The sequence below is a fragment of the Salvelinus namaycush genome, unplaced genomic scaffold (genome assembly GCF_016432855.1).
Source record: "Salvelinus namaycush isolate Seneca unplaced genomic scaffold, SaNama_1.0 Scaffold4, whole genome shotgun sequence".
Classification (NCBI taxonomy): domain Eukaryota; kingdom Metazoa; phylum Chordata; class Actinopteri; order Salmoniformes; family Salmonidae; genus Salvelinus; species Salvelinus namaycush.
The window spans coordinates 793,342-804,128 of NW_024061007.1; the positions used below are offsets into that span (position 1 = coordinate 793,342).

General features: G+C 45.7%; 1 protein-coding gene across 1 annotated transcript; it reads left to right on the forward strand.

Annotated features, from left to right (window-relative positions):
- Window positions 1–2,609: 2,609 nt before the first annotated feature.
- Window positions 2,610–8,499, forward strand: LOC120041007 (DNA damage-binding protein 2-like). The gene is made up of 3 exons (XM_038985975.1): window positions 2,610–2,759; window positions 5,956–6,001; window positions 6,394–8,499. Exons 1-3 carry the CDS (start codon window positions 2,631–2,633, stop codon window positions 6,648–6,650), a joined length of 432 nt encoding a protein of 143 aa, XP_038841903.1. The 5' UTR covers window positions 2,610–2,630; the 3' UTR covers window positions 6,651–8,499.
- Window positions 8,500–10,787: the final 2,288 nt, after the last annotated feature.

A 10,787-nucleotide genomic window follows, 5' to 3' on the forward strand; every position in this document is an offset into this window, starting at 1 on the left:
ACCCTCTCCTTGGACCAGTTGATTGACATGTCCATTCGGTTGGACAACTTGCTGGCGACCCGCGGACGTCCAGATCGGGCTCTGTCAGTTCCATCCCCCAGCTCCACCACTCCAACACCCATGGAGCTAGGAGGTGCTGCAGCGAGGGCGACCGGAGGAGGGGGCCTTTCCTGTGCCAGCTGTGGTCGCAGAGGGCACACTGCTGACCGGTGCTGGGGGGGTCCTCCAGGGAGTCGAGACGCCAGGCCGAGCACTGCTCGGACACCTCAGGTGAGTCGGCACCAGACTCACCCAGAGCCCCCTGTTGGTCACATGTATGTATGGATTGTTTTTCCTGAATTTTCCCCTCTTTCACGGCATAAGGCGCTAGTAGATTCGGGCGCCGCGGGGAATTTTATTGACCGCGGTTTAGCGCACAGGTTAGGTATCCCCCTTGTTCAGCTTGACAAACCCTTCCCAGTGCACGCCTTAGATAGCCGACCATTAGCGTCAGGGCTAGTCAGGGAGGCCACGGCTCCACTGGGTATGGTCACGCAGGAGGGTCATGAGGAGAGAATTAGTCTCTTCCTCATTGATTCTCCTGCGTTTCCGGTGGTGTTGGGGATCCCCTGGTTGGCCCGTCACAACCCCAGGATTTCGTGGCAACAGAGGGCTCTACAGTCGAAGGAGTGCTCAGGCAGGTGTGTAGGAGTTTCCATCGGTGCTACAACGGTGGAAAGTCCAGACCAAGTCTCCACCGTGCGCATTCCCTCAGAATATGCCGATTTGGCTATCGCCTTCTGTAAAAAGAAGGCGACCCAATTACCACCTCATCGACGAGGGGATTGTGCAATAAATCTCCTGGTAGGCGCTGCACTTCCCAGGAGTCACGTGTATCCCCTGTCCCAGGAGGAAACGGTGGCTATGGAGACATACATATCTGAATCTCTGGGGCAGGGGTACATTCGGCCCTCCATCTCACCTGCCTCCTCGAGTTTCTTTTTTGTGAAGAAGAAGGAGGGAGGTCTGCTTCCGTGCATTGACTATAGAGGTCTAAATTCCATCACGGTGGGGTATAGTTACCCGCTACCTCTCATTGCCACGGCGATTGAGTCATTTCACGGAGCACGGTTTTTCACAAAACTGGATCTCAGGAGTGCATATAACTTGGTGCGTATCCGGAAGGGAGATGAGTGGAAGACAGCGTTTAGTACCACATCCGGCCATTATGAGTACCTCGTCATGCCGTACGGGTTGAAGAATGCTCCAGCAGTCTTCCAATCTTTTGTAGACGAGATTCTCAGGGACCTGCACGGTCAGGGTGTGGTGGTTTACATCGATGATATTCTGGTCTATTCCGCTACACACGCCGCGCATGTGTCTCTGGTGCGCAAGGTACTTGGGCGACTGTTGGAGCATGACCTGTACGTCAAGGCTGAGAAATGCTTGTTCTTCCAACAGGCCGTCTCCTTCCTTGGGTATCGCATTTCCACATCGGGGTTGGTGATGGAGTGTGACCGCATTGCAGCCGTGCGTAATTGGCGGACTCCAACCACGGTAAAGGAGGTGCAGCGGTTCTTAGGGTTTGCCAACTACTACCGGAGGTTTATCCGGGGTTTTGGGCAGGTGGCTGCTCCCATTACGTCACTGCTGAAGGGGGGGCCGGCGCGTCTGGGGTAGTCGGCTGAGGCGGACAGGGCTTTTGGTCGCCTGAAGGCTCTTTTTACCTCGGCTCCCGTGCTGGCGCATCCGGACCCCTCTTTGGCATTCATAGTGGAGGTGGACGCATCCGAGGCTGGGGTTGGAGCCGTGCTCTCCCAGCGCTCGGGTATGCCACCGAAGCTCCGCCCCTGTGCTTTCTTTTCTCGGAAGCTCAGCCCGGCGGAGCGAAACTATGACGTGGGGGATCGGGAGTTGCTGGCTGTTGTCAGAGCCCTGAAGGTGTGGAGACATTGGCTTGAGGGGGCTCAACACCCTTTTCTCATCTGGACTGACCACCGTAATCTAGAGTACATTCGGGCAGCGAGGAGACTGAACCCTCGTCAGGCAAGGTGGGTCATGTTTTTCACTTTCACTTTCACACTTGTTTTCCATTTCACCCGATTTAGGTTTACCATCTCCTATAGACCAGGCTCCCAGAACGCTAAGGCAGACGCACTGTCCCGACTATATGATACGGAGGAGCGGTCCATCGATCCTGCGCCCATCCTCCCGGCTTCTTGTCTAGTGGCACCTGTGAGGTGGGAGGTGGACGCAGACATTGAGCGAGCATCGCGTGTTGAGCCTACTCCACCACAGTGTCCAGCGGGACGGGTGTACGTTCCACTGGAGGTTAGAGACAGGCTAATTTGGTGGGCTCACACGTCCCCCTCCTCTGGTCACCCGTGGATCGGTAGGACGGTGCGATGTCTTAGTGGGAAGTACCACGGACCAGTATGACCAGATCAGGGTGTACTCCTCTTCTGATTGGTCAACTCCTCAGCAGATTATCCAGCACCCACACAGGCAGTTTCAGCACCTCACACCTATCAAGGTGAGGAATGTGGGGTGGATGGGGGTGGGTTTATGTCTCTCTCTCTCGTAGACTCAAAAGCTTCATCTTCAATCGTTGTTTGTGTCTCCAGGCCTCGTGGCACCCTCTGTTCGACCTGATGGTGGTTGGACGGTACCCTGACGAGAGGGTGTGTCCAGGTGCCCTGAGGACCATTGATATATATGATGCCAACACAGGAGAGCTGGCATGCCAACTAATGGACCCCAACGCCCCTGGCATCATATCTGTGAGTACACATTACAAATTTAGCCTTAGTTTAATGTTAGCCTGTAGCCCTAGTTTAATGTAATGTTAGCCTGTAGCCTTAGTGTAATGTCATTATAGCCTGTAGCCTTAGTTTAATGTCAGTGTTAGCCTGTAACCCTAGTTTAATGTCAGTGTTAGCCTGTAGCCCTAGTTTAATGTAATGTTAGCCTGTAGCCTTAGTTTAATGTTAGCCTGTAGCCTTAGTTTAATGTCAGTGTTAGCCTGTAGCCCTAGTTTAATGTCAGTGTTAGCCTGTAGCCGTAGTTTAATGTCAGTGTTAGCCTGTAGCCTTAGCTTAATGTTAGCGTGTAGCCTTAGTTTAAAGTCAGTGTTAGCCTGTAGTCCTAGTTTATTGTAATGTTAGCCTGTAGCCTTAGTTTAATGTTAGCCTGTAGCCTTAGTTTAAAGTCAGTGTTAGCCTGTAGCCTTAGTTGAATGTCAGTGTTAGCCTTAGTTTAATGTCAGTGTTAGCCTGTAGCCTTAGTTGAATGTCAGTGTTAGCCTGTAGCCCTAGTTGAATGTTAGCCTGTAGCCTTAGTTTAATGTCAGTGTTAGCCTGTAGCCGTAGTTTAATGTCAGTGTTAGCCTGTAGCCATAGTTTAATGTCAGTGTTAGCCTGTAGCCCTAGTTGAATGTTAGCCTGTAGCCTTAGTTTAATGTCAGTGTTAGCCTGTAGCCATAGTTTAATGTCAGTGTTAGCCTGTAGCCCTAGTTTAATGTCAGTGTTAGCCTGTAGCCTTAGTTTAATGTTAGCCTGTAGCCTTAGTTGAATGTCAGTGTTAGCCTGTAGCCCTAGTTGAATGTCAGTGTTAGCCTGTAGCCTTAGTTGAATGTTAGTGTTAGCCTGTAGCCCTAGTTGAATGTCAGTGTTAGCCTGTAGCCTTAGTTGAATGTCAGTGTTAGCCTGTAGCCTTAGTTGAATGTCAGTGTTAGCCTTAGTTTAATGTCAGTGTTAGCCTGTAGCCTTAGTTGAATGTCAGTGTTAGCCTGTAGCCCTAGTTGAATGTCAGTGTTAGCCTGTAGCTTTAGTTGAATGTCAGTGTTAGCCTGTAGCCCTAGTTGAATGTCATGTTAGCCTGTAGCCTTAGTTGAATGTCAGTGTTAGCCTGTTGCCCTAGTTGAATGTCAGTGTTAGCCTGTAGCCTTAGTTGAATGTCAGTGTTAGCCTTAGTTTAATGTCAGTGTTAGCCTGTAGCCCTAGTTGAATGTCAGTGTTTGCCTGTAGCCTTAGTTGAATGTCAGTGTTAGCCTGTAGCCTTAGTTGAATGTCAGTGTTAGCCTGTAGCCTTAGCTTAATGTTAGCGTGTAGCCTTAGTTTAAAGTCAGTGTTAGCCTGTAGTCCTAGTTTATTGTAATGTTAGCCTGTAGCCTTAGTTTAATGTTAGCCTGTAGCCTTAGTTTAAAGTCAGTGTTAGCCTGTAGCCTTAGTTGAATGTCAGTGTTAGCCTTAGTTTAATGTCAGTGTTAGCCTGTAGCCTTAGTTGAATGTCAGTGTTAGCCTGTAGCCTTAGTTGAATGTCAGTGTTAGCCTTAGTTTAATGTCAGTGTTAGCCTGTAGCCTTAGTTGAATGTCAGTGTTAGCCTGTAGCCTTAGTTGAATGTCAGTGTTAGCCTGTAGCCTTAGCTTAATGTTAGCGTGTAGCCTTAGTTTAAAGTCAGTGTTAGCCTGTAGTCCTAGTTTATTGTAATGTTAGCCTGTAGCCTTAGTTTAATGTTAGCCTGTAGCCTTAGTTTAAAGTCAGTGTTAGCCTGTAGCCTTAGTTGAATGTCAGTGTTAGCCTTAGTTTAATGTCAGTGTTAGCCTGTAGCCTTAGTTTAAAGTCAGTGTTAGCCTGTAGCCTTAGTTGAATGTCAGTGTTAGCCTTAGTTTAATGTCAGTGTTAGCCTGTAGCCTTAGTTGAATTTCAGTGTTAGCCTGTAGCCCTAGTTGAATGTTAGTCTGTAGCCTTAGTTTAATGTCAGTGTTAGCCTGTAGCCCTAGTTTAATGTCAGTGTTAGCCTGTAGCCATAGTTTAATGTCAGTGTTAGCCTGTAGCCTTAGTTTAATGTTAGCCTGTAGCCTTAGTTGAATGTCAGTGTTAGCCTGTAGCCCTAGTTGAATGTCAGTGTTAGCCTGTAGCCTTAGTTGAATGTCAGTGTTAGCCTGTAGCCCTAGTTGAATGTCAGTGTTAGCCTTAGTTTAATGTCAGTGTTGGCCTGTAGCCTTAGTTGAATGTCAGTGTTAGCCTGTAGCCCTAGTTGAATGTCAGTGTTAGCCTGTAGCTTTAGTTGAATGTCAGTGTTAGCCTGTAGCCCTAGTTGAATGTCACGTTAGCCTGTAGCCTTAGTTGAATGTCAGTGTTAGCCTGTAGCCCTAGTTGAATGTCAGTGTTAGCCTGTAGCCTTAGTTGAATGTCAGTGTTAGCCTTAGTTTAATGTCAGTGTTAGCCTGTAGCCCTAGTTGAATGTCAGTGTTTGCCTGTAGCCTTAGTTGAATGTCAGTGTTAGCCTGTAGCCTTAGTTGAATGTCAGTGTTAGCCTGTAGCCTTAGTTTAAAGTCAGTGTTAGCCTGTAGTCCTAGTTTATTGTAATGTTAGCCTGTAGCCTTAGTTTAATGTTAGCCTGTAGCCTTAGTTTAAAGTCAGTGTTAGACTGTAGCCTTAGCTTAATGTCAGTGTTAGCCTGTAGCCTTAGCTTAATGTCAGTGTTAGCCTGTAGCCTTAGCTTAATGTCAGTGTTAGCCTGTAGCCTTAGCTTAATGTCAGTGTTAGCGTGTAGCCTTAGTTTAATGTCAGTGTTAGCCTGATGTCAGTGTTAGCCTGTAGCCTTAGTTTAATGTCAGTGTTAGCTTGTAGCCTTAGCTTAATGTTAGCGTGTAGCCTTAGTTTAATGTTAGCTTGCAGCCTTAGCTTAATGTTAGCCTGTAGCCTTAGTTTAATGTTAGCGTGTAGCCTTAGCTTAATGTCAGTGTTAGCGTGTAGCCTTAGCTTAATGTCAGTGTTAGCCTGTAGCCTTAGCTTAATGTTAGCGTGTAGCCTTAGTTTAATGTCAGTGTTAGCCTGTAGCCTTAGCTTAATGTTAGCGTGTAGCCTTAGTTTAATGTCTTCATTTATGTATTTGTGCTGCATTAATGTTCAAGCCATCATTGGGTCAAAAATAATGTCCATTTTTACATCTCTGCACACCTTCCTTTCCAGGTCAACAAGTTCAATCCAATGGGAGATGTTTTAGGATCTGGAATGGGTGAGTCTGTGTTGTAAATACTGGACTATGTTTGTAATCTCGGCACCCAGGATCAAATCAGCTCAGAGACGAACTATGTTTGTAGCTGGAAATATTCTGAAGCATTTGATTCTTTTGCTAAAAATCAGTGTTCAACTTGGGAATAGGGTGCCAGCCCTGGTCAAAAGTAGTGCACTATTTAGGGAATAGGGTGCCAGCCCTGGTCAAAGGTAGTGCAATATATAGTGAATAGGGTGCCAGCCCTGGTCAAAGGTAGTGCAATATATAGTGAATAGGGCTCTGGTCTAAAGTAGTGCACTATATAGGGAATAGGGCTCTGGTCTATAGTAGTACCACTATATAGGGAATAATGTGCCATTTGGGACAATAAGGTTTTTGTGTTCCAACCACAGGAGTGAACATCCTAGTGTGGAACAGAGGTGAGACATTGGCTGGTAAGCAGCAGAGAGGAGAGCTACAACAGGAAGCAGGAGTCCAGGTTGGCAGAGGTAGAGGCCAGCGGAGGAGAAGAGGGGAGACTCGGAGGGGGGAGGATGAGGACGACATTGGGAAGCTGAAGAAGAAGCTGTCTTCCTCCTCGGTGACCAGAACCAGAACATCCAGGGACAAACAGCACAACAGCCAGACACAGAAGGGTCCAAATAAATAAACGGGGAGAAGGGGAGAGAGGTTTTTTTGTGATGTTGGAAGAGTTATGTAGTTATGTCTATGACATTGTCACCTACAGGTAACTGACAAAATAAAGGAAACACCAACATACAGTGTCTTAATAGGATGTTGGGCCACCACCAACCACCAGAACAGATTCAATGCTCCTCGGTATATATTCTACAAGTGTCTGGAACTCTATTGGAGGGATGAGAACCCGGTCTTCCACGAGAAATTCCATCGTTTGGTGTTTTGTTGATGGTGGTGGAAAACAATGTCTCAGGCGCTTCAGAATCTCCCAAAAGTGTTAAATTGGGTTGAGATCTGGTGACTGAGACACATCCTCTATGTTCCTTTGAGACCCCTCTTTCAGTCACTGAGATCTGGTGACTGAGACACATCCTCTGTGTTCCTTTGAGACCCCTCTTTCAGTCACTGAGATCTGGTGACTGAGACACATCCTCTATATTCCTTTGAGAGCCCTCTTTCAGTCACTGAGATCTGGTGACTGAGACACATCCTCTATATTCCTTTGAGAGCCCTCTTTCAGTCACTGAGATCTGGTGACTGAGACACATCCTCTATGTTCCTTTGAGACCCCTCTTTCAGTCACTGAGATCTGGTGACTGAGACACATCCTCTATGTTCCTTTGAGAGCCCTCTTTCAGTCACTGAGATCTGGTGACTGAGACACATCCTCTATGTTACTTTGAGAGCCCTCTTTCAGTCACTCTGGTGACTGAGACACATCCTCTGTGTTCCTTTGAGAGCCCTCTTTCAGTCACTGAGATCTGGTGACTGAGACACATCCTCCATGTTCCTTTGAGAGCCCTCTTTCAGTCACTCTGGTGACTGAGACACATCCTCCATGTTCCTTTGAGAGCCCTCTTTCAGTCACTGAGATCTGGTGACTGAGACACATCCTCCATGTTCCTTTGAGAGCCCTCTTTCAGTCACTCTGGTGACTGAGACACATCCTCCATGTTCCTTTGAGAGCCCTCTTTCAGTCACTGAGATCTGGTGACTGAGACACATCCTCCATGTTCCTTTGAGAGCCCTCTTTCAGTCACTCTGGTGACTGAGACACATCCTCCATGTTCCTTTGAGAGCCCTCTTTCTGTCACTGAGATCTGGTGACTGAGACACATCCTCTATATTCCTTTGAGAGCCCTCTTTCAGTCACTGAGATCTGGTGACTGAGACACATCCTCTATATTCCTTTGAGAGCCCTCTTTCTGTCACTGAGATCTGGTGACTGAGACACATCCTCTATGTTCCTTTGAGAGCCCTCTTTCTGTCACTGAGATCTGGTGACTGAGACACATCCTCTATGTTCCTTTGAGAGCCCTCTTTCAGTCACTGAGATCTGGTGACTGAGACACATCCTCTATATTCCTTTGAGAGCCCTCTTTCAGTCACTGAGATCTGGTGACTGAGACACATCCTCTATGTTCCTTTGAGAGCCCTCTTTCAGTCACTCTGGTGACTGAGACACACCTTCTATATTCCTTTGAGAGCCCTCTTTCAGTCACTGAGATCTGGTGACTGAGACACACCCTCTATATTCCTTTGAGAGCCCTCTTTCTGTCACTGAGATCTGGTGACTGAGACACATCCTCTATGTTCCTTTGAGAGCCCTCTTTCAGTCACTGAGATCTGGTGACTGAGACACATCCTCCATGTTCCTTTGAGAGCCCTCTTTCAGTCACTGAGATCTGGTGACTGAGACACACCCTCTATATTCCTTTGAGAGCCCTCTTTCTGTCACTGAGATCTGGTGACTGAGACACATCCTCTATGTTCCTTTGAGAGCCCTCTTTCTGTCACTGAGATCTGGTGACTGAGACACATCCTCTATGTTCCTTTGAGAGCCCTCTTTCTGTCACTGAGATCTGGTGACTGAGACACATCCTCTATGTTCCTTTGAGAGCCCTCTTTCTGTCACTGAGATCTGGTGACTGAGACACATCCTCTATGTTCCTTTGAGAGCCCTCTTTCAGTCACTGAGATCTCTTCTAGCCATAATGGACATCTGGGCATTTTTATACATGACCCTAAGCATGATGGGATGTTAATATGTTAATTAACTCAGGAACCACACCTGTGTGGAAACACCTACTTTCAATATACTTTGTATCCTTCATTTACTCAAGTGTTTCCTTTAATTTAGTCAGTTACCTGTCTGCATTTGTCATCTGTTACCTTTTTCTTGTTCAAATCATGTGTTTTATTGTAAATGTTCCATTCCCATTGTTATAAACAGGGACAATCGTGACTTTGACTCCACACAACATTAAATCCACAGATGTTTGAAATATGTCTCTCAACATTGATCACTTTTCTACAGTGTTTCAAAGATATATCTTGTGTTTCAGATGTTTTATATACCTCTGTTTCTGGTGCTAAATTGTTACTTTTTATAAACTTTTTATACTGTATTAAAAAAGAGAATTTTGATCTTGAACTTGATTGTGTATTTATTCTTCACCTTAAACTGATGAATAGTTAATCTGGTACCTTAAACTGATGAATAGTTAGCCTGGTACCTTAAACTGATGAATAGTTAGCCTGGTCCCTTAAACTGATGAATAGTTAATCTGGTACCTTAAACTGATGAATAGTTAATCTGGTACCTTAAACTGATGAATAGTTAGCCTGGTCCCTTAAACTGATGAATAGTTAATCTGGTACCTTAAACTGATGAATAGTTAGCCTGGTCCCTTAAACTGATGAATAGTTAATCTGGTACCTTAAACTGATGAATAGTTAGCCTGGTCCCAGGTCAGTTTGTGCTACCTTGCCAACTCCTGTCTTACCAATTGGTGATTTTTTTTTTGCAATACAGCACGAACAGATCTGGGACCAGGCTAATGAACAGTCTGTATTCAAATCTAAGTAAATGTTGTGATGGCTTCCGGTCTACGCAGTCCGTTGACTGTAACATTAGCTAAACGTTTCAGCACCTCTCCCCATTTCTCCTGGTCCTCCTCTCTCTCCTGGAGCTTGGCCTAATGGGCAGAGTAGACTATTTATGGGCTATTTACAGATGGGCTATGTACAGGTGCAATGATCTGTAAGCTGCTCTGATAGTTGATGCTTCAAGTTAGTGAGGGAGATATGAGTCTCCAGCTTCAGTGATTTAGTGACATCACCACAGATTCACTGGCAACATCAGCTGAGCTGGGTCGTCACTAGTTACCACAGCCACAAAGTGATAAACATCGCCTAATTATACAATTTCTCTTCTTAAAACGTGATTTTAAACCTAACCACACTAATAAGCGTATGCCTAACATGCTGTCTACACCGGGATGTTGATTTTGTCCATCCACACCAGACATGATCAGGACATGCAGGCTGAAATATCAAAACTCTTAACCAACTATATTAATTTGAGAACAGGTGGAAACACATGAAACGTTCATGGATATTTAGCTCGCTAGCTTGCTGTTGCTAGCTCATTTGTCCTATTTAGCTCACTAGATTGCTGCTGCTAGCTCATTTGTCCTATTTAGCTCGCTAGCTTGCTGTTGCTAGCTCATTTGTCCTATTTAGCTAGCTAGATTGCTGTTGCTAGCTTATTTGTCTTATTTAGCTTGCTGTTGCTAGCTCATTTGTCCTATTTAGCTAGCTAGATTGCTGTTGCTAGCTCATTTGTCCTATTTAGCTTGCTGTTGCTAGCTCATTTGTCCTATTTAGCTAGCTAGATTGCTGTTGCTAGCTCATTTGTCCTATTTAGCTTGCTGTTGCTAGCTCATTTGTCCTATTTAGCTAGCTAGATTGCTGTTGCTAGCTCATTTGTCATATTTAGCTCAATAGCTTGCTCTTGCTAGCTCATTTGTCCTATTTAGCTCGCTAGCTTGCTGTTGCTAGCTCATTTGTCCTATTTAGCTCGCTAGCTTGCTGTTGCTAGCTCATTTCCAAGATGGCATAGCAGTCAGACGTTGTTTTGTCCTCGTGTTGTCGTGTCCTGTATATATATATATATATTTACACCTTTCTTCGCATATCTTTTATATATTTTATTATCCAAGAACTCAGCTACAAGGAGCTTTCCTGCAACTCGCCTCACCAATTACAGAAAAAAAAGGTATTTTTTGCCTCAGATCTGAAGATCCACAATGGAAGCTAGCCAGAA